The sequence below is a fragment of the Anopheles merus genome, chromosome 2L, assembly GCF_017562075.2.
Source record: "Anopheles merus strain MAF chromosome 2L, AmerM5.1, whole genome shotgun sequence".
Taxonomy (NCBI): domain Eukaryota; kingdom Metazoa; phylum Arthropoda; class Insecta; order Diptera; family Culicidae; genus Anopheles; species Anopheles merus.
This window is the reverse complement of record NC_054083.1, coordinates 53,051,486-53,075,000: the sequence shown is the minus strand read 5'-3', so window position 1 is coordinate 53,075,000 and position 23,515 is coordinate 53,051,486. Positions and strand designations below refer to the sequence as shown.

General features: G+C 50.6%; 2 protein-coding genes across 2 annotated transcripts; one reads left to right on the top strand and one right to left on the bottom strand.

Annotated features, from left to right (window-relative positions):
* Positions 1 to 1,651: 1,651 nt before the first annotated feature.
* Positions 1,652 to 23,358, bottom strand: LOC121592442. The gene is made up of 14 exons (XM_041913869.1): positions 23,251 to 23,358; positions 22,705 to 22,993; positions 17,039 to 18,076; positions 11,698 to 11,768; positions 6,957 to 7,054; positions 6,508 to 6,860; positions 6,156 to 6,431; positions 5,979 to 6,080; positions 5,624 to 5,683; positions 5,470 to 5,553; positions 3,845 to 5,402; positions 3,575 to 3,774; positions 3,352 to 3,503; positions 1,652 to 3,281 (listed from the first exon to the last, which is right to left on the bottom strand). Exons 3-14 carry the CDS (start codon positions 17,232 to 17,234, stop codon positions 2,628 to 2,630), a joined length of 3,804 nt encoding a protein of 1,267 aa, XP_041769803.1. The 5' UTR covers positions 17,235 to 18,076; positions 22,705 to 22,993; positions 23,251 to 23,358; the 3' UTR covers positions 1,652 to 2,627.
* LOC121592443 lies at positions 7,283 to 10,445 on the top strand. Its single transcript, XM_041913870.1, has 7 exons — positions 7,283 to 7,546; positions 7,609 to 7,850; positions 7,912 to 8,143; positions 8,219 to 8,455; positions 8,552 to 8,799; positions 8,874 to 9,235; positions 9,298 to 10,445. Exons 1-7 carry the CDS (start codon positions 7,333 to 7,335, stop codon positions 10,394 to 10,396), a joined length of 2,634 nt encoding a protein of 877 aa, XP_041769804.1. The 5' UTR covers positions 7,283 to 7,332; the 3' UTR covers positions 10,397 to 10,445.
* Positions 23,359 to 23,515: the final 157 nt, after the last annotated feature.

Genomic DNA, 23,515 nt, shown 5'->3' with positions numbered 1-23,515 from the left:
TAAAAAGAAACCCAACGAACAAAAAAAAAATCGGTTCATCTCGCACTGGCATTGATCTGAAGTGATTTCGAGTGGTTCGATCGAAAAAGTGATCATTTTTCAATAAAAAAAACATATGAGAATGTGTGTGTGTGTGTGTGTGTGTGTGTGTGTGTGTGTGTGTGTGTGTGTGTGTGTGTGTGTGTGTGTGTGTGTGTGTGTGTGTGTGGTGTGTGTGTGTGTGTGTGTGTGGTGTGTGTGTGTGTGGTGTGTGTGGTGTGTGTGTGTGTGTGTGTGTGTGTGTGTGTGTGTGTGTGTGTGTGTGTGTGTGTGTGTGTGTGTGTGTGTGTGTGTGTGTGTAGGCACCTTGCCGCATATTGCCATTTGGAGCGATTTGTCGTTTGTCGGTTTTACGTAATAGACAAACGTAGTCGCCGTCGCCGGTGGCCAGTCCACCCGTACTACTAATGCGTCCGTCCGATTGGACCCACCACCAACCTTTTGCCAAGAACTCACAAATGCGTAGTTTTATTTGGTACTTAAGTACAAAAACCCACCGACCGGCCGACCGGCTGAGTGCATATACGAATGTGCCTCAAGTGCCATCGACAGTTGCCACCGAACCGAAACCGTACGGAGAAGGTCGCCGGTTGATTATGTTTCCTTCGGTGTCTCCCTCTCTTTCCTTGTATCTACGATTTGTTGATACGTTTTTTTCTTTATTTATTCTTCACCTGAACAGCAGACACCTTTCTTGTGAATGTGTCCTCCGCGCGTCCTACGTAAAGGGCAACGGGCAAACGAATGCCGCGACAAAAGCCGCGATCATCCCCTACGGGCACACGCCACACAAAGTAGTCATAGCGAAGTGGTTGGTTGGTTGGTTGGTTGGTATGGTATGGTCTTGGTGCGGTTTCGCAGGTTACTACGATGGTGGTAATCGTAGGGAAAACGAAAACGTTCGCGTGCTGGCTCCGTCGCGCATCAATCAAGTGCGACGGAAAGGAGCTGAAGTTTGCTCCAGTTTTGGGGTTGGGATACCGGTGTGTCTCTCTCAGGTGTACGATAGGGGGACGTTTGGAACAGGGCAGCAAATGGAATGTCGGGCAATCAAGAAAAACAAAAAAAATCGTAAAACACACACACAATTTAAATCGATGAATAGAGCAAGAGCGTTATTATGGCAGAGCTGCTGCCCCGTGGAGCTTGATTGTTCCAGTTCCTTATTTCGGATGAAAAGAAAGTAGGCCCGGGAAGAGAGAGATGGATACAGAGGGCCCCGTGGCTGTGGAGCACATTCCACGTGATTGCGCAATGCGGCGCTGCGTAAAAATGGGGATTATGTCGCCTTGCGCGGGCGCGCGCGACACAAATTGAACGTGCACCGTTCCCTCTATTCGTCATCGCTGTGTGATCATAGTGATCATACGTGATAATGTTACGCATTTTTCTTCTCCTCTTTTCGTCTGTACGATCGATTCCATTTATGCGGTGCAGTAACAAAACCGAACATATTCAAAGACCGAGCCAGGGTCTGAGCCATACCACCACCACCCGTTGATGAAGGAAACGATTGTTTAAAAAGGAAACTGCAATATTCGGGCCAGAGCGCAGCCAAAACGGTTAATTAAGTGAACAAACACAGACACAACAGCCACGACCGTGTGCGTTATTTTCTTCGTAAGAGGTTTTTCTTGTTTCTTTTATTATTACTCTGTTGATTTTTACCATACTATTGTAACCAGTAAAGCGATTAAAATGTGGATGCATGCTTTATGTTCGCCATGCGCTCGAGCATGGGAAAATATCGGTTTTTGTGTGTGTGTATGTGTTTTTATGATTCGCCCTGGTTATTGTTCCGTCCTCTTGCTGCTGCTGTCGACACATGTCGTTTCCTACCTCTACTTTGTTCGATTAGCTAAGAGCGAAGGTATTCGCTACAAACTCATATCCTACACACAACGTCCCTCTACTAGATCCACCGGTTTCATCTCTGGTGGGAAATATCTATCCTCTCTCTCTCTCTACTGCTCTCTACCGCTGTTTGTTGCACTCTTAGACACTAGCTTTGCCTATTCACACATGGCTAATGTATCTCTACTACTGCTGCATGTGTAAAGACCGGGCTAAATAAAACAGACCTCAAGCTAAAAACGAACCAAAAAAAAAAGACACTGGCATCAAACTGGACTCTGCAAAATCCTTTGGGAATATGCAGCATGGCAGCGTCGTCTTCTGTCCTTTACACACAATCGCAAAATAAAACTCATAATTTTTTTAATTAAAAACAACGCAAACAATGCTGGAGGAGTAGTGTGAGGGGATTTAAAAATGGAAATGAAACAAAAAAGAAATGGGTAAAAACATATTATATACAGTGGGTTGAATGTGCGCAGCTTCATTGCGCTGCTCATTCCCCATTCTGAGGAGACATGTCTGAGGAGTATTTAGTTGTTGTTTTTTTTTTTTATATCCTTGCCACGTTTTGGAATAGTTGAGTGGTAACGGCGTTGTGACCACCGGTCACGTGCCCACGTTCAGCTTATGCGTTACAAACTGTCGTCCCCCGGTTTTCCCTAAACACTCAGGACAGAGGAAGTCTGAAAAGACATCCGAACGTTCCGAAGGACTAGCAACGGTTGCACGGTTTACTTCTTGTCCTTGTTGTAGTCGACGAATACCCGCACGACCTCACCGGAGTACTTTCGCTGCGTTGGCGTAAAGTAAAGGTCGGAGGAATCGGGCATGGGTCGCTGTTGCTGTTGATGTTGCTGTTGCTGCTGATGATGATGCTGCTGCAACGACTGATGCTGCGGCTGATGACCATTGCCAGCATAGTGGCTACCGTTGTTGCGTGACTTGCCACGACGATCCTGCGTATAGTAGTCGCCGGTGGGACGTGATTGCATCTCTTGATGATGCCGCTGCTGCATCTGCTGTTGCTGCTGCTGCTGCTGCTGCTGGTGCATTGGACGGGGTAGTGAGTATGCGCGGTCAGCGTACGAAGAACGGTCTCCGGTACGGTCGTATCCGTGGCGTGGTTGTCCGGGTGGGTAAGGATAGCCCGAGCTGCCATTCCGATGCGTCGGCATACCGCCTCCATCCGTACGATCGATCTCGTAGTACTGCGACTTGTTGGGGGAGTGGGACATCTGCAGCGTGGTTTGCTGACTGTTGCCATTGCTGTAGCCACGGTCCGATGAGCGCCCCTTGTGGTGCTTCGACTCTGGTTCAAAGTTATCGAACGCGTAGTTGGTGTTGGAGGAGTAGTCCTTCCACGCCGAGTTGGGGATTAGCTGATCCTGGAACGGGAGAGAAGGAAAGAAATGTTGAATTATCCTTCAAAAGATCAAGTAAATTAGCTCGCCATACCTTCAATCGATTGGTGCGTCGTGTTTTGATGATGGTGCAAGTAGCCTGAACGATGGCAATGAACACCAAACCGGCAATGCATCCCAGAATCAGATAGAGACGTACACCGGCTGGCAATAGCTCATACTCTTCCTTGGGCGACGATGCTTGTCCTGGAAAGCGGTTCAACATCAGCCAATTAGAACACTTTGTTTAAGATCTTCATCAGCGCCAGTTCACTCACCTTCCAGCTGGGTAAACTCCAGATACGTGGGATCTACGGAGAAGGCACCCACCTTACCCGAGGAAAGGTTGTTCACCATCAGGTTGTGCAGTGTCAGCTCCAATTTCGCCGGATCGTCCGCCAACAGGTTCTTGGTGCCATTCTTCATCTCCTTATCGACCAGAATGTTCATCTTCACTACAACACTTCCATCGGCGTCCCTGTGGAATACGCGATCAATGAAACGTTGATCTTTTCCCCCACTATTCTATGCTACTCAGCTCAACATACTTCTCAAACTCTTGCACATCCGTCCGGTAAAAGCCAGGCACCTCGCGCAACACTCCGTTGAACGTGTCAGTGACCGATTTGGAAAGGTCTCGATGCTCCGGTGTGCCACTGTCCGGTACCTGGAAGCCAGCGGCCAGATTCGTCAGCTTGATCGAGGCACCGTAAGCGATACGATCGGGCGCTGGCGTCGCAGCAACGGTCAGCAGCTGCTCGAACTGCTTGGCGCACGATTTGATGCATACGCGCGTATCCGTCACCACTGGCACGGACGCGTGCTTGCCCAGCTTCTTGTTGACCGGGTTAAACGCACCACCCTCGATCGGGAACATCATGTACAGGCAGCGATCTTCCGCGAACGCCAGATCGCTCTCATCGCCCGTCACACGCTTTCGCGTAAAGTCCAGCACCGTCCGGCCGTTCTGGATGGCACCCGACGCGTTGTACAAATCCTGCCGATCGTCCAGCTTCGGTGCCGAATATCCATTGATCCACGTGTCCATCAGGAACGGACGACCGCTCTTATCCACCCACCCGATGATGGCGTCCGTCTGGGACATGCGCTGATCGTCGCTGAACCCAACGCCCGTCCAGGTGGCCGTGTGCTTCGTCTCGAGATGAAAGTGTACCGCTTCGCCGCGTGCCACCGTCTGCCAGCTCAGGAAGTACTCACAGTTGGCCTGCTCGGGATCGCACGTCCGCGGGTACTTGTAGAACCCATGGCACTCATTATCCAACTCATGTCCAACCGGTCCAGCCGGTACAATCACACCCTGTCCACTAGCGCCGTCCGGTGTTGCGGTAACACCGGCCGCATCCGTCCCCGCTACCGCCACCTTGCGCTGCACTTCCTCCTCGAGGAAGTTAATCTGAGTGACGCCGCGCTGCATACGATGGCCGTGGTACTTCAGCTCATCGGGCTGATAAAATTCGCGCACCGAAGCCGTCTCCTTCTCAACGCCCGACGGTGGCGAATGCACGTAAGCACCCGGCTCCTGTCCCCGCGCCCATATCACGTGCATCAGATCGTCCACGATTTCATGGTCCGTTGGCTCGGACGCAGCGAGCGGTCGGCGGTAAACGATCGTCGTAACACCGTCCCGCTCGAACCCTCCGGTCGCCGTCAGATCCGACTTGCCGCCCCAGAACGAGTCCATGCGCGGTGTGGACCGGTCACGGGTGTAGTAATCCCAGACGCGATGATTATCGCCGCGTGCCGTACCGATCACAATGTCCGTACAGTCCATCGGGTTAAAATCGTGCCGAGGTGTGTATGAATTAAGCTTCAGCTTCGGTCCAGCCGCCGCCGCAGTCGGTTTTGGTTTCGGTTTTGCCGCCGGTTCGGAAGCAGGTTCGGTTTTCGGTTCTGGTTCGGGTTCGGCGGCGGGGGTCGTGGCGGCAGCACGCTTGGATTTCTTGGCCGGTCCCTTCGGTTCCGGTGTCGGTTCGGTGGCACTCTCCGGTTCTGGTTCGCTCGTGGGTTCTGGTTCGGATTTGGGTTCCGGTTCTGCACCAGGTTCTGCTCCAGGTTCCGATGCCGGTTCTGGTTCACTCTTGGGCTCTAAAATTAAACCAACCATTGAATTGAAGAACGTTGTTCGGAAGACTTCATGTTCTATTTGTTTTACCTGGCTCGGACGATGGCTCGGAAGCAGGTTCACTGGCAGGTTCTGAGGTAGGTTCCGCACCTGGTTCCGGTTCACTCTTGGGCTCTGGAATACACACCAAAAAACACATCGTTATTACAGCTCTTGACCATAGTCCAACCACTCTTCAATTAACCTGGTTCCGCATTAGGTTCTGCTCCAGGTTCCGATGCCGGTTCTGGCTCTGATTTGGGCTCTACAACCGAGGAAAAGAGCAACGAGTACAATGTTTTAATAATCATAACCCTTTCTCATTTTGCCCTTCTTTTCGAATCATTGGGGCGCGTTGTTTTGATACATTTGAAGTACAATCACTCTTTGCACTGCACTTGAGCAACAAATGAATCAATAAACAACAAACTACGATGAGTAGTGACGCTCTCGCGAGAGTGCTGTGTTTGTTCAAGGTTACGCTCTAACCTTGTCCACCAAAGCGTAGCCTCATTGTAGATGTTATCTATCGATAACGCACAAACGGGTGTGAAACTTACCCGGCTCAGCGCCTGGCTCTGCACCAGGTTCCGGTTCTGCTCCCGGCTCCGCTCCCGGCTCTGCACCAGGTTCTGCGCCCGGTTCCGGTTCAGAGTTGGGTTCTTCAGAGAAGAGAGACAACACAATTTCGATTAGCTCGCTTTGGCTTTGGAGTGTTTTTTGGTTTCCTTCTTTACCTGGCTCGGATGTTGGCTCACTGGCTGGCTCGGGTTCGGCAACACCAGCCTCCGACCCAGCAGCTCCCGGGGCAGCAATCAGGGGGAAGTTTTTACATTCCGCAGTAAGTTTGCGTGGCCTTACACCCAACGCCACCCAGGATGTACCGTTCACCTTCAGGACGACTTCCAGCTCCTTCTGCTCTTTCAGCACACGCCAGTACACGTTCAGATCCGGCGACAGTGTCTTCGCCTTGTACACGGAGTAGTCAATGTCCGTCGACTTGATGGGTGATTCTAGCGGACAAAACCAAAACAGAACGTTAGTCTACCCCTATTCGCAGCCTGAAGAAGTGCTTGTGCGTCCACTTACTCTTATTACATCCCGGTCCAAACCAACCCAGCCGGCAGTAGCACTGACGCCGCGGCAACGAGGTACCGCCCAAATCCACGCACGTACCCTGAATGCCACAGTCCTGGTTGGTGACGCACTCGTCCCAGAACTCGCACCTAGGGCCGTAGTACTTCTTGTCGCACTTGCAGCGCGCAATGAACTTGCCATGTCCGGAGCAGGTTTCGTGATGCTCGCGCCTCGGCACAATGTCCACATCCGCACAGGACCAGAAGCGATAGTTACCGCCCCATTCGTCGGCCTGCCGGACCAACCGCAGCGTACAGTCGCGGCAGGTAAAGTTCCTCGGCAGCGACACCTGGAACTGCTGGGCACTGGAGGGATCGATCGAAAGCGAAAGAATGCAATTATTAAAACCACTGGAGAAGGAAGCAAAAGGAAAACGAGCATCAAAAGCACCACACACTCACGTCGCATCTTCACGCACAAAGCGTCGTTCCTTGCTGCTGGGCGTTAGGCTCAGAATTGGCTTCTCCTTTGTATCGAGTATCTCCAGCCGGAAGCCACCCTGCAAACAAAAAAAGGAGGGAAAGATAATGGTTAAAAGTGCTATTTGCCCTCACTCACTGGGTAATTGTGTTTTCCCCCCTTCTTATGGAAGTCACCGGGATGCGCGGTAGATAGTTATCGAAAAGTCAACTTCACGCCCTTCCGAAAGATAACCACACACAATCGACAATTGGAGGGTTGTCCATTTGCTTATAAATAACGGTTGCACGACGATGAGTCCATCCTGTGTGAATTTATGACGGATTGTGTTGCTGATAGATTGTGATCGATCGAGTCATGGCTGTTCCATCATCCTTTGGAAGGTTACGATCGCCTACGCTAGTGGCGCTAGTGTTTGTTGTCATCTGTGCGTTGAGTTGTGATGTGATTGATGCAAAAGAGTGTTACACATGTGATGGGGAGAGTTGTGTTCGGGTGTCGACGGCGGGTATTACAGTCACCTGTCCGAACACGAACGATCTTTGCTACACCCAGTTCGATCAGGCTACTCGTGAGTATCTGTTCTTCTAGAGCGCTTCAAGGAACTACCCCATTTGCCAACCGTTATTTTAGTGCTGCCAATCAAACGAGGCTGTCTTACGCAAACCGAAGCGACCACCTGCACCGGAGATAACTGTGTCGCCTGCAACATCGGTGATCTTTGCAACGAGATAAGCAGTCCCAAGCATCAGTGTGTCGTGTGTTCGTCCCTTGTCGAAGCAAACTGTTTGGCCAATCCGACCGCGCTGACTGCTGTGCAGTGTCCTGCTCCATCTAACGTTGATTTGACCGCGGCACAGTGCTACAGTCGTGTGGTAAGTGTGCAAAACGTGGCTTATATGTACTCCTCTAGAATGCTCACCTCATCCTCTACAGATCGGAACGGTGACCGAACGTGGCTGCATAACAACCCAAACGGATGTGGACCGCTGCACTGGACTGGATTGTGCCACGTGCATCGGGACGGGTTGTAATAAGGACGAATTCCCGGCCGATCGTATCCAGTGCGTCCAGTGTGACAATGCGGACAGCTGTAACTCGGACGCCACCACAGCTGCCTACTGTGATGACGTCGGGGATGTGTGTGTCACGATGAGAAGAGCAAATGGTACGTAGCTTGCTTGGATCGCTGTATCGCTCTCTTGCTTTTCTATCTCACTCTTACACGCACATCGCATTGCAGGAAACGTGATGAAATCGTGCAAGAACGCAATGGTGGCAGCAGATGCGTCCTACTGCTTGGCCAATCCCTCCCTGTGTAGCTACTGTGGCAAGAAGCTGTGCAATGGTGCACCGTTTAGCGCAAGTCCGGCGACGACCAGTTGCTATCAGTGTGAGGGAAATGGTTGCCTCAAGACGAGCGCACATCTCGCAAGCTGTCAGCTCACGGACGACGGTTGCTTTAGCATGTTTGATGGATGTAAGCAAACGGAATGCGATTGGGGGACACTCATCAACAACAATGTCCAATGTTTCTTTTCTTCTCTAATGTTCTGTTGTTTTCCTCTGCTCCAAGTTAACCCCTCACGGCGTGGATGTGTGTCCGAATTGTCACAGCAAGAGTTAGCCGCCTGCAACGCTCCGGAATGCATTCGTTGTAGTGAATCGGAGTGTAATTTAGTGGCTCGCGCTGATCACCGTTGCGGTTACTGCTCCAGCGTGGTGGATTCGTTCTGTGTTGCACCCGCCAGTGGAGCCCTCCCGATCGTCCAATGTCCTGCACCGACGATGGATGTGTCCGACGCCCAGTGCTACAGCAAAATTGTGCGTAAAAAGCAAACGAAAAGCTCGTTCTCAAGCTGCTGACTCTAACTGTAAGGGTTTCCTCTTCTTCGCAGATTGGCGGAACAGTTACTGAGCGCGGTTGCATTAGTTCCAACACCGATTTAGCCAGCTGTGCGGTTGATGGTCATGATTGTGCGACTTGTAACATTGAGAACGATGGCGCTGGGTGTAACAGTGCCCTGTTCCCGTCCGATCGACGGCGCTGTACGATCGGCACGACTGCAAATGCTTACTGCCCCAACCCGTGGGATGAATGTGTACAGCTTCTTCAGAGCGGAACTCGCAAGCGTACCTGTCGTTCGTCGCTTACCGCAGCGGAAAGCACCTTCTGTGCCAGCAACAGCAATCTCTGCCAGTTTTGTTCCACGGACAATTGTAATGCTGCTGAGGTTAACTTCAATTACGTCGAGTGTCTGTAAGTTTGTAGATTGAGAGCAAGAGATCGATTCTTCGCTTATAATCTTGAACTCGTTTTAGGTCCTGCGATTCTTCCACGGACGCACGATGCGCGACGAACCCTGCCGCACTGACTACCTTTGAAAGGTGTACCAACTGTGCCACGGCACTGGTAACTTCCGGGGGCAAAACGACCACACGTCGCGGCTGTTTGGCCAGCTTCCCAGCCGATGTGTCGAGCCAGTGTACTGCGACCGCTGGCAACACTTGTCAACGCTGCTCGACCAATCGCTGCAATGTGGCCAACTTCCCAGCGGATCGCTTACAGTGCTACCGATGTGTTAGTCCACCCTGCATCTCCCATCAAGACGTACGCCTCGAGTACTGTCCCGAGTATCGTGCCGGGGACAGTTGTCTGCTAGAATCGGACTCTATCGGTCAGCTGCTTCGATTGGATTGTCGCAGCTCACTAACCGAGGCCGAACTGTCCGCTTGCACTGGTCGCTGTCAGACGTGCTCCACCTCGGGCTGCAATGATCCGCAAACGCTTGGCACTTCCGGCAGTTGCGTCCAGTGTCGCAGCTCGCTAAATTCGCTTTGTCGCGCCCAGGCACTGCAAATCGCACCGGAACCGTGCAACAACCCTGCCAATGCACAGTGTTACAGTCGGCTCGTCGATGGAGTTACGGAACGGGGCTGTATGAGTGATCTCGCGGCGACTGCACAAAGTGCATGTGCGCGCGGTGAGAACTGCTTGGTGTGCAATTCGCGGACAAGCAACTGCAACACGGCCCAGTACCCGGTGGCACCGCTCGGCTGCTTCCAGTGTGACTCACGCACCGACGGGGATGGCTGCCGGGCTGCCCAGACCGGCACTGCGGCCGAGTGTCCAACGTACGACACCGCCAACAAGTGCTACACGATCGTGCAGTCGAACGGGGACACGGTGCGGAAGTGTTCGACGTTGGCACGCGAGGTCGAGTGTGGAACGGCGAGCGGTTGCGAGGTCTGTCTCTTCAGTGGCTGCAACAGGAAGGTGAACTCGGCTATTGGGAATTTGGAGCCACCCGTACGGACAACAACGCCCGGACCTACGAGCGATGCAACGGCCGTGTTCGGTAGCTACACGGCGAGGATCGTCACGCTGCTCGGGCTGTGGTTCGTTCAACATACAGTATAGTGTAGGAATGGCATGCAATAAAGTTAACGTTCGCTGCAGAATTGTACAGGATCGCTTATGAAAGATGTTTCGAAAAGAGTTGTAACCGTTTGCTGGCTAAAAAGGAGGCGCATAACCATTCAAGACGGCCGTTTAGGTACCATGGAAGGTAAAAATAGGCCTCATTTCGTAACCAATCCTCATCTCCTTCAACATCGTATGTATTTTGGATAAAAAGGAAAACTGTTACGAGAAGCTATCCGCTGCCACTACTGCGTTGAAATACCAATTTTAAATCGATCGATAATTGGAATCGAGCTGAAAAGCTCGCGCAAAGCAAAACCAATGCTCAGCGCTGCATAACACCGGGCGGCGCTTTACACGGGCGATCGTGTGATAATTACGTGTGGCCATAAGCACACTTGGAGGAGATGCAACCGAAGGCAAGGCGAAACTATTTTAAGAGATGTCAGTTCTACCACCTCTCGCAATTGCGTTTGAATGAAAGTTGCTAACTGATTGGCCACATAGCCACTCTCCACTCGAAACGAATCTCTCGGTGCCAAGTGTGAAGCAAGTGAAGTTTCCCTTCAGATTGTCACACTTACACACACACACACAAACACGACACTTTAGTTCCCGTTTCTCCAAAAAACCATGTCCAAATCATCCTCACCTAACGGTATGGGGTGTTGGGGCCGTAATTGATGTAAATATTTCAGCCCCATTACACGAAACAATGCGGCTGGCGGCGGCTCGGGCGGAGAAGAACAGAGCGGGACAGAAACGACTGAAGCTTCTGTTCTTTTGAAGAATTTTTGGAACAGCAGCGACGGATGGGACATTCTCTGCCCCTGTCAATGACATTCTGCGCTGTACGCGTGTAGCGAAGAACAACCGTAACGAACAACCGTAACCGGGCCGAAATGTTCTGACGGAAATATATTGCACCACTAAACCCAGACACTAATTGCTGTCGAGGGCCGCAAAAGAAAAACAAAAATGACTGTACCGAAGTTAGGTTGAGGTTGAATCGAATCGGATTATGTCTGGTGAAAACTCCCCATTGAGGGCGTGAGCGGGAGGGTTTGTCAAGGTGCGCCGATATGCCGTTAACTGGTGAGATAAAACCCCTTCTGGGAACTGCGTTTGACCTCTTCCCGTGCAACTCCCTGAACCTGACCCTGATCGTAGGTGTGTGTGTGTGTGATCCGGGCCACGACATCTTCACGATTTGGTTTTATAATTCGGCAGACGGCAGTTGGATTAAAAACGATGTATTTAGCGCTTATCCCACTTCTTCGCTCGATGATGGTACTTACCCGATGCGGATAGGCAAGATGCCACGATACGTTGAACGTGCTGCCCTCGATGAACGACGTTTTCAGTGAGCCTGCAAGCAGAAGTGGAAAGAAAAGGGCGATGAGTAACCGTGCGACAAAGCAAAACAGGGTGGCAACAGTGGAGCAAAATGCATTATAGAAACGGCGTCTTCCCTTCTTGGAGCTTCTTCAAAAGAAGGGTGTTGAGAGTGGCTGGAAATTGCATTTTTCAACACCGATTCTATTGTTTTGTTCTCTCTCCCTCTCTCTCTATCTCCCTCTCTCTCTCTTTCACTCCGGAAGTGATCAACCCGCCATGATTCATGATCTGTGAGAAGGCGTGCATAATTTGCATCGCACCGCAACATCCGCGGGAGGTCGATGTGGACGAAAAATTGAAATTCAAAGCACACCTCGATGACGCCGCCGCCGCCGCCGCTTCATCTAGGGCTTGAGACCACAGTGCATATTGCGCCGATTGCGCAAGACGCCAACGCCAGCCAGACTACGCGTTTGCGGTTGGACCCAGAAAGTGTAAACTCAGAATACCACAGATGGTGGCACACGGCCAAAAACGGAAGTGCCATTGTGTATGTTGCGGTTGTGCATTGTTTGCTTTGGTGGAATTTATAATCAACGCAGAAGGGGTGTGTGCGTGCGCTTAGTGATCGTTTAGGTGAGCAATGTAGGTGTTCTTCTTAGCGCTCCTTAGCGTGTAATTGCCACACACATCTCCTGCTGAGTCATTCATTTAAAACTCCAACCTCTGCAAACACACACCCAAAATCACCCTTTTATGTACTCGCAAAAGGGCGCCTACTACGCATCAAAAAAAATGACAGTAACACCCGGGAAAGAGCAATTATGCGTGTTGTATGCCCTCCCCTTTTTCCATTCGCCTGACCGCTACCAATCGATTATGATCATGACCGATGACGATGCTCGATGGCGGGAGGGCAGTAGCAGTAGTAGTACACTTTGGTGAAGGTTGTCAGCATAACAATGACTCCCACCGTTGTGTATGTGCTGACCTCCACCTGGCGAACGTTGGCGAGCCCTGGAGTAGGTTGGACGACTGGGTGGATAGGTAGGTAGGTTGCCATGCAACAGCAATTACCACTCGCCTACTAGTAATTCAATGCCGGAACGTGCACTTGGCCGAAGGTGAACTCATTCTTATTGACAACGGAAGGCTGACCTAGCCGGGGGCCTGATAAGCTCCAGCGGGCACCACTCAGAAAGAGTTCTCAAGAGTGTTGTCCATTGAAAAGAGGCTCTAATCTAATCTTACACTGTGATTGCACGTGTTGTGATTTCCTACCGTTGCGTTGCTCATAAATCAAACATTTCTCCCCCACCACCCCATCGAGGCTAAATAAATAGATCAATTTTCTTGCGCAAACACTCTCTTCCTTCTTGCTTTCCACTTACTTACGCGTGATTTGTGGTTTTACTGGGTGTTTTATATTGGCAGATTTGCCGCCTCATTTTTCCATTGCTTTTGATTGTAAATTAATTCCTTGCGAAGCGTCTCGATCAAGTGGTGCGCGATCGTTGAAATGGAAGCACACATTATCAACTTTTATTGTGCGGAATAGCAGATGAAATGGCACACATACACACACACACATACTTCAATCAACAGACCCCGGTGGAGTAAGCTGTACCTCAACGGGGTTACCTCATCGACGGATGATGGCAGGAAAAAGTAAACCAACATCATAATGACGGAGCTGCTGCTGCTGGTGCTGTGGGTAATGGTTGTGATCAAAACAAACACGACCGCAAATTATGAGAGCGTTGTGTACACGGCCCGGATTGATCGGTAGAAGACGAAGACTGGTTCCAACCGTGCAGCCCCCGATGAAGGTCAGTCGGACAAGACAAGTCTCCCCTTGTGGGTTAAGAATTACCGCGCAAGAAGCGGTGGGATGGACGAGCATCTTCAACAGCCGGAGAATGGAACGGACAGAATGGAAAAAAAACAGAGAAGTTGTAGTCTAAGCTTCGCTGCCTTCGTGTAGTATTCGCGCATTTTGTTCGACTGCAACGGAGGGAAGATCCGTCAAGCGATGATTTATGATCGGTTTGATCGTTTCCCTCAGCCTGTTTGAACGTGGAAACTTGCTTGCTGAACGACGAATAGGGAGAGGGAATGTTGATTGACTACAAGCGGTTTGGTTTTATGGCCGTCGGTGTTGATTAGTTGCGGCGGGGTCTGTGTGCAGTATGTTATTTGGTCGTTTTGGTCGGTAACACAATTTTGCTAATTGTCGGCAACAGCACGTCCTACCCATTTGGGGTCGTAATTCTGTTTGGCCTTTTTGGCAGATGTCAAAAAGAGGGGTCGTAACGGAGAGATTGTGATTGATGTTACACACTGCTTCGCCAAGGTATCATAGGTTTCCCATTTCTGGTTAGAGGTTTTTCCATGTGAACGTGGAGTCAAACGTAGAGATCTAATCACAGTTTCTTAATGTATTCGGCTCGATATTACTTTCAAATGTAGACGATGCCCTTCCTTTTACTGTCAATCATGCCAGCGCTGCGATCGGTAGTGATCTTTCGTCCGTTGCAAATAGAATGCGAGCTTAGCTTAGAATGACATCCATTTTTTTTTCATTTCATTGCCACACAATACCTTTCCCACTACTCTCCTACGACGGCACATTAAGCGACTAATAGATATGCAATCCAAAGTTTGCCGTGACGGCTGAACAAACGGTCTCGGTCATGTTACGCTTTGTGGGTTCTTGTCCTGGCTCAAAGAGAGCCACGCTTAGAATAGCTGAAGGTTTGTGAGGCACTCGCAATGCACTGTTTGAAACACTTTTTTTTTGCTATTACCAATCAAACCAACGTACGCCTCGTACGCATTCGCCATTCCCCTCCAGGCGCAATCACACCGCGGTGGCAATCGTTCGCATTCGATCGCAGCAGCATTCCACAAGGGGCTCTTGCTTCGTGCACCTGAACGCCAACGCTACCTTCGGTGGAACGCGCGGCGGAACTCGTACCGGCGGTGGCCTTCAACTCTACGCCGCGTGTCGCCGTGGCAGCGCACGGTTGTAGAAGTTGATATACATTTTTTAAATGTTCTTTTTTTGCGCACACGCGCGCACTTGAATGAAGTCGTTGTCCGAGGTGAATGAAGACAGCCCGGTCGGTCCTCGGTACATTTCGCAACAATTCACATTTGCAAGATCGTTTGCCTTCGGGTGTACGTGTTTGGAGGTACGAAATAATGCCAGGATCGTAAAAAAAAAGCCAAACCCGGTGGCTAATGTGAAGCATCCACATTATGCTGTGGTCATGCGTGTGTGTCTTCTTCGCAACGTGAATAACGTTATCGGAAGGTGGAGGAATCACGCACTGTGCATAAAAACAATACGCGCGCGCGCGCTTTAAAAAGACGGGGTCTGACGCAAACTGACCTTCGTAAAAATCGGGCGAACGTCCACCGAATGGCGTTCACCCATTGGCAATTGAATGGAGGCTCATTCTCATCACCCCAGTCTGGGCCGTGTGATCAGCTGGCTGGTTTGATGCGATACAAAACACGAAAGACTTCAACGCTAGGGAAGGACACGAACCTCCCGATGCCACCGATGGAGGCTCATAATTCTTGACCCCAATTTTGACGAAGTGATTGGACGATTGTCAGGCGCGTTTGCACTGATGCTTCCCGACGGTATCGAGGCGTCGAGTGAATGGTGATTGTTTTTTTTTTTTGTTTCACTTCATCCCCCACCCCCGGGGCTATGAAATCGTAAAGTGTTGTAACGAAAATCGTTCGCTTCATAAATCACCGCGCCATCCATTCCATCGCAGCACAATCGGAGTGGCGTGAGTCGTGCGGGAGACGGAAAAAACATCTACTAATTCATTCCCAACATTCCAAGCTGCATCCATCGATCGAGTTCGGAAGAAAGGGGCGGCCCCAGCAGCAAAAAAAGAAAGTTTGCTTAATGAGTTGCAGCGCGCAGCGGCGGAGAAAATGGAAAATTTCAAACGACATCATTTACTCGCAAACGCGCGCGCCTGCACCCATCATAGTGTGCATCGCTTGTGCCACAAGATAATTTCTTACACAAAGCAGCAAAAGGAGGGGAAAAGCGGCGGTCTCATAATTGCCCTCGCGCTCCACCGCCGATCGATGCTCCTCGGTATGTCTGTCTGTCTCTCTGTCGCTGGGATTGGAAAATGAGTGATTACGACATTCAATTGGGCTCGCTCATGAATTCGAAACCAAAACACACGGAGGGTGGTGCCCTGTCCCTGTGCCCTCCCAAATGGGGTTAAAAATAGTTCTCCCAGTACAGCACTAATCAGATAACGGAGCTCTCCCCATGGCCCTCTCTCCCATGTGGTGCGCGCGGCGACTTAAGCCGCTTATCGCAAAGGCAGCTCGGGTCGGTTGCTGCCGCCTAATGAGCGACGAATGCAGCCCGAGCTGCACCCACTTTGTGACCGCAATCGCACGTCCAAACAAGTCAGCTGCTGCTCTCCGGTGCACAGACCGGTTGCAGTGAATCGGGTCACGGGGGGGGGGGGGGGGGGGGGGGGGGGGGGGGGGGGGTGCAAATTGCCGGTGCGTAGTAGACCCAAGCAGAGGGCTGTAAGTCGTTTGAACTGAGAAGCTTAAACACTGTCCCTGCTGCGCGACCAACCAGTAGTGTAGTGCCTTCCGCCTTTGAGCGAATTTAAAGGCAGTGGAACTCCCGGGATCGACACGCAGGCTTAAATTACAGATATCCGTTTCAAAAATCATCATCATCATCATTGCCGGCGAGGGGGTTGGACGATTTCCTTGCGGAACAACCTGCTCGCCGCTGAAAGTAGCCCACGGTGTCACTCCCTGGAGAAGTGGCCGAAGCAGTTAAACCACTCTCACCAACGTTCGTCGTTGTCGTGGTCGTGGTATTTGCATATCGATTTTCGGTCTCAGCCGGTGGAAAGTGCGCACAGAGAAATGGAATGTCTACGCCGACGGGAAGGGGATGTAACGCTTTTTCACTTTTTGTTTCCAAGCTCCAACCAACCGCCGCACCAAGTGTACAATTAAGCTGCCCAAATTGTTGTCATCGCTTTAGGGGGTTGATAGCGTTTTTTTCGGTCTAATCTCTCCCTAAAAGCAAAGCGGAATCGTTCATTGAACCCGCCGAAAAAACACCAGGAATGTGTTGTTGTGATAGGTTGTGATGGGGTTCGTCGCTTTCTCGTCTATGAGTCACTTCATCCTCTTGCGCGCCACGAAATGACCACTCATTTACGACCCTGGGGTCAGCAAAATCACCTCCTCGCTCCCCATTCCCCCCCCCCTCACATAACACTGGCTTACCTTTTGGCATTCCGCAGGGTGGTTTCGTGCGTGAATTGTCCAGAAAGTCCAGATCGTACTTGCGGGCGGGCGGAAACGTCAGTGCGACGTGTGCTTCCGCCGGGTCAGGGCGGGGCAGCAGTGGCAGCAGGCACAGGAGTACCATTAATCTGGCCGCCCCGGGCAATCCGGGCCCTGGGCCAACACTGCGCGCCATCTTGATGCGATGTGAATTAAGCCTTTTACGTGTGTACTGTGGCTAGCTGCTCCTGCTGTTTTGTTTTTAAACTCTTTCACCTCTCACTCTAACACCGTGTTGTTCTGCCGAAAAAGGGCTTCACTTTCACGGCACCTGACGACAGCGGCTGTTGTCAAACGCGCACACACATACACTATAGTACACCGAAAACACCTTTTCTTTTTGCGTTTGGCCACCTAACCTCACACCACACCCATCGAATCCAGCGTGGACAACAGTCCCACACTTTTACTTTCCACACAACTCACACGAAATGCAAACGCTAGCAACACGCAACACACACACACATAAACGCGATCGATCGAAGCAACCCGTCGATCCGATTTTTTGACTGATGATGGTGAAACAAATGGACGCGTTGCTACGTGGTGATGTTGGTTGGGCTGCCAATGCGCAGCCAATGCGGGGCAATGCAATAGAAATTCACTTCACCCACTAAGTACGGCGGTACACAACAAGGCGGCCTAGGCACGTGATCTGATGTTGCCACCAGTGTCGAAAAGAATCGATCACTATTGAAGCGCCACTCGCGCCGGGGTCCGTGTATTGTGTTGTTGGGTAATTTGGTTGCGATCGCAAAATGGTAGAATGTGCGGCACGGATCGATCGGGCGGAGAAATTTCACTTCAGAAGCCTTTGCTGCTTTCTGCAACACTTCACTGGGCCAGTTGGGCCCGTTTTTTGCACCGTCAGCTGTCGATGCATCTGCCGGAAGATGCAACAGAAAGATGAGCTGCCAACAGCAGGCCACCCCGTGTCCGTGGAAACCGCGCTAAACACTTTGCTTATGCATGTGAAATCTGCAATGAAAAAACGGTAAGAGAAAGAAGGTATGAAGGCTGGCAACAATTGAGACACAAAGAATGGGGAAATCGCTCCGCCGGATGGAGGACGGAAAAATGTAAATTCATGACATAGACGAGTTCATTGTATTGCATCGGGCCAGGATTCGTGCGCCAATGTTTTCCTTTTTTCCATCACTGTGCGGTGCGATTGTGTTGTTGGTTTCATCTTCGATTTTGACAGCACGATGATGATGATGATGATGATGTTTCGCGCTTCACTTTTCACCTCCACGTCGCTTCGCAATGTTTGCATTGCACAAACAGTTTCCGGTAAAAAAAAAAGAGGGAAGGAGGCAGGCGAAAGTTTTTCACTCGCGCACTCTCAAGCAGACCGAAACGTGATTGACGAGATGCAATTCAAATTTCCAATCAAATTTCAGTTTCGAAAAACGTAACGAGCGCACACCTCGCACGAAACGAAGATAAGAAACAATCAAAAGGAAATTAGTTTTGTGATTCAGCTGGCTAATCACATAGCAGTAGTAGGCTGAGTGTTTCCAAGCGAACGAACTGTCGCCGTCATCCATCCGATCGATCGCGTGAAATGTATACATACTGCACTGGAGACGCCTGCTGTGTGCTGTTGTGTTCGTATTTTGTTTCGTCAGTTTAGTAACGCCTGCACACACTGATGAAATGCGAGATTTGAGTGTAGATTCCGTCCGCGGCTTGAATGTTTTACCGGTCACGTGTTTGGATGCGATAAAGCAGCACGATCGCGAATCTATTAGCCGTAGAGCGCGCATCATGGCCACTGGCAGCTTTAGCCACTACCGGAACTCGGTGTGCCTCAGTGTATGTGTGTGTGTGTGCGGTGCTTGATTCGCTTAATGATTGCACTTTTCCATTTTTAGGCTGCAGCTCACGTCATCACCAGCGAGTGAGTGAGAGAAAGAGAGAGAGAGAGCAAGAAAAGAAGCAAAAGCACTGTAAGCGACGAACCCTCACATGACGCGTCACGTTGCTCACCTTGCACGACTCCCCTGCTTCCGCTGCTTCCCATTAGAATCCCCCACAATGTAAACGATTTTTTGTAGACCGTTGTCATCGTCCCCCCCTCTATAGATGATCTCGCACACGCAGAGCGGCCAGCCAGCCAGCCAGTTTGAAGGCAATCAAGTTCCAGTGGCAGGTGCCGGCGGCGGCACGCTCTGTTCGCAATGTCATTGCGTTCTTGCGTCTCCTGCACCCACGGGGTCACCTCATCGTCATCTGAGGTCCATCCATACTGTTGCGCCATACTGTTGGAGGTGAAGCTTTTGGGTGTTAATTAAATTTACCGAGCCAACGCCAAATGCCCATCAATAGTGGAGCGTCGTGTGGTGCCCGCCAATAAAGGGGCGCTAAAAATGGGCGTCCGAGAGGCGACCCTTTTCGAAAATAAAAGGGCAAAACTGGTGCACGATGGATGGGAGGAATGGATGGATGGAGCAAAGCTGGATCAAACGTCCAGCGGGAACTAATTAGCAGAGCGTAATGAGAAAGCTACTTCCCATGCCGCGTGCTGCGTGCTTGAAATGCGTCTAACGAGCCAGCCGGAAGAGGCCGTTGCTTTACTGCGTTGCGTAAGTGGATGAAAAGCGATCGTCGTTACACGTTGGGTCCGTAAATGGAAGTTTTTTCCTCGGAAAGCGCTCGACCACTCGGTGCTTCTATTTGTAGACAGATGGTCAGTTGGTAGTGAAAGTGAGGGGGATGCAATGAAAGCAGAAGAAGTAAACAACTTCCAAGGTCGAAGATGGGTGTTTAAACCACTGCCGCCTAATTGCAGCATTCAATTCAATGTTTGGGCTGCAATTCATTAAGGGCAAAGTGTAATAGCCCTACCAGCCAGCACGATCGGGTGATGATCATGTCATGAAAATGATACCAAACAACACTCCCAATCCGAATCGAGGTGTATGATCGTCTGTGTTGTGATTTTATCGTAGCGGGATAGGCAAGATGATCTTCGAGTGAGATATTTCTTCGAAACTTGTTTAAATTACAACTACCACCTAAACGTTACCCAGAATTTTTGGACTTCTAGTACGATCGCGTGTGTGTGTGTGTGTGCCGGTACTTTAAACCACCAGCAAAACAACATCTCGCTCAAAGATCAACGAATCAAAGCGAGCAGTAAATTCCGTTTGCATAGCCCGACTTGCCATCTCGGTAGGCTCCCCCCCCCCCTTGAACCCCTTCATTCCATCGCTAACCTTTGTTGACGAGGCCTTTGGCATTAGAATCACGATCGTGCCAGACCCGCGCAAACAACCCAAGCGAAAGAGAAACCAATCAGAACGCGCAAAAGCCACCGCCGCCGCCGCCGCCGCCGCCGCCGTCACCACTGCCGCCGCATGATCCGTGATCGGCGAGAAGGCGCTTCAAGGCTGCGCAGTTGTCATTTTTCTCGCGTGCTTGAGCTTTTTTTTGTTGTTTTGTTTGGTTTAGCTTTATTTCTCTTACCATTGGCGATCTTGACGGCCAGCTCTTCTAAAGCGTTTCTCGCTAAGAAATTCCACACAATGTTCTGAGAGAGCGAGAGGGAGTAAAGCGGGTGGTAAAGGAGTGTCCAGAATTAAGGCTTGTCCCCCCTTTTGCGCGCCAACCGGGCGGCAAAGGACGGGAACGAAACTGCACACAAAAACAGGCTTTTGCAGTCGGCAACGGCAGACCAAACCGGGGCCGCCAAACCTGTCCCGATGCGATGCTGGTGGCTCATTAGAATATTAATAATTGGACACTGGATAGCGGCCGCTGGGTGTGTGTGTGTGTTTGTGTTTGTGGCTGTAAGGGAGATAAAGCCTTTGGTAGAATAAGCACCCGCTCCACCGGATTAACCGGTCGCCCGGTGGTTGGTTCGTGTCGTTTGTGAAAGTTTTGCGCCATCTCCCCGCGGAGTGGAATTTTATTCGAAATTTCTTCTGCCCACCCCGCTGTGTGTGTGTGTTTGGTTCAAGCACAGAAGAAACAGGTTTCCCGAGGTACACCAAAAATAAAGTGGCCACAGCATAGGAGGGAAGAGACTGTGCCAGGGCACTACCAAAAATAACTGAAAGCAACGGGAGACACTGGTTGGCCAGGAGTTACGCGCTTTGGCCCCGGCAGTGACATATCTTTTGGAGATTTGGGGTGGTATTGGGGGGGATCTGCTTTCACCACCGCGCATCATCTCAACCGGTCGAGTCGAAGACGATGAGAATGGTAGCTTTAAAGGTCTGCCAAGTCACCGAAAACTTGAGGTGTGTACTTGAGATATTTCTCCTTGCGGCTGAAGCTCCATAAAAACGTCCAAACCACGCGGCTGACCAATCGCGGAAGCACTTAAGGCAGCAAAATATGACCACGTAATCCCCCTTCCCCATGTGTGTGTGTCTGTGTTTAAGTCAAAATGCGATGCACCCCACACGGTCCATCATGATGATGAGCTTATGCTTCTTCTCCTTCACCATCCCATTATGCTGCCTATGCAGGTTGGACGATCCGTTTCGAATCGTGTAGTACACAGCAGGGGCAGCAGATTGGATAAGGTGTTCGTCTTCTGTGCCGTTTTTTGCCGTTCAACAACACACAGCACAGCACACACACAATCACTTGCCGCTGCTGTTATGCTCATGCTTTTATCATTCTTTTTTTTCCTTCTTCTTCGGAGTAGTCTGCCTTGCCAGCTTGGCAGCTTCACCTTTAAGCCACTGCCAGTGGTGCACTGCACCAAAACTCTGCATGTTTTTGCGCTGCAAAAGGTGCACAAGAGAGATCGTGTAGTCAATGTAGCCGCCACCGCCTGCCATCAGCTGAACGCCGAGCCATCTTCCTCGTGATTGGAATGGAATGGCCACACACAGCAGGCAGGCACAGGGCACCCCGAGCGGCATCATCACATCCATCGTCATCGTCGTCACATTAAAAATATCGATGATGTAACGATCGATGAATTTCGCACGTATATGGCAAGCGATGGCATGCGGCCACACTAGCGACGAACGGCACTTTTTAGCAGTGGAATTATTTACCCCGCACACATTAGTTCGCTACATTAGAGAGCTCGGCCGGGCTAGATAAATTTCGGAATTAATTACTCCGCTCGAAAAATTGCACCTGTCCACACACACGCACACACACACACACACCCTTTTGTGGGAAGGGGGATTTAGCGATACAGCTCACGCACCTTCGGCGGTAACTGATCGGATTTCGAAACCGCGTGCTGTCACAACTCTATTTTCCCTCTCCTTTCGCGGCGGCATTCCAAAGGGTGCGGCGGGCGCACGAACCAACCGGGGTACCCTTTTTACCCACAACAATTCCAAAGTGTGTGAGCGCGCGCGCGCCCGGAGAAGGAGGTTGATCCCTTCACCCCTTCACACACACACACGCACACACGTACACACACTAGCACTGTTTCAATTGCACAGTCTCGCAGTCACTTTACAGCTGAAAGATATGTTGTTGTGGTGTTGTGGTGCAAGAGAGTTCGGTCAAGAGATCGCACCGCGATCGTAATCGTGCGCGTGATGCTACAAAATACACCTTTTTTTTACAAAATACACTCCGCGACTGTGCGTCGTTTCATCTCGCGGCAGCAAAAATAATCAAATTACCTGTAGCCAAGCCGTTAGGACGGAGACACGGAGAGCCTTCTGCACGGAGGCTGCAGCTGCTGCTGGTTTTCGTCGCGACTTGCTGCTGGAGGGGTGGTGGGATCGACCACCCGTCGTTGTCGTTGATTTCGGCTGCTTCCCACGGCGCGGGGCTACAGCAAACTGGCCTGGCGGACGGTACACACACTGAACGGTGAGAAAGCTCGCCACGAAGTGATGATGGTTGATACTGAGACAAGCCCGCTTTGTGGCGGACTCGTTGGTGTGCGAACACTATGGGCGAAACAAGCTGGAAAAGAAACAAAGATACATTTTGAATAACAGTTTCATTATTTTTAGATGCTTTTCCTAAGTTTACAGTACTTTATGCTTTAAATTCACTTGTTTATTTTATACAATTATTGCATGTTGTAATAAATTGTAGGCAAACTTTACAGTACTTTCATGCATTTTCTTGCTTGGAAAGCTTTTTTAAGATGCTTGTTTATTTTTCCAAACGATTATCCCATAGTGGTTCGAATGCACGACTACATACAGACAACTTACCCCCGCGAAGACGTTTACCATGTGATGGCGAAGAGGGTGATCGAGCAGCCGAACGCCATAAACGAACCGAAACCAGTTTCTTGCCTGCGAGCTTTTTCCCGCTCTCCACAAGCCGTGCCAAAGCTTTAAGGGGGGTTGTTCTACAAACCCACCCCGGTCACCAGCTGTTGAAGGCAAATTTAGTGAAATTATACCACGATGCAAGCGTTTACAAAATGTTTAAGAGAGTTTTAAAGAAAGATTTTAATAATTTAAACCACCCCTA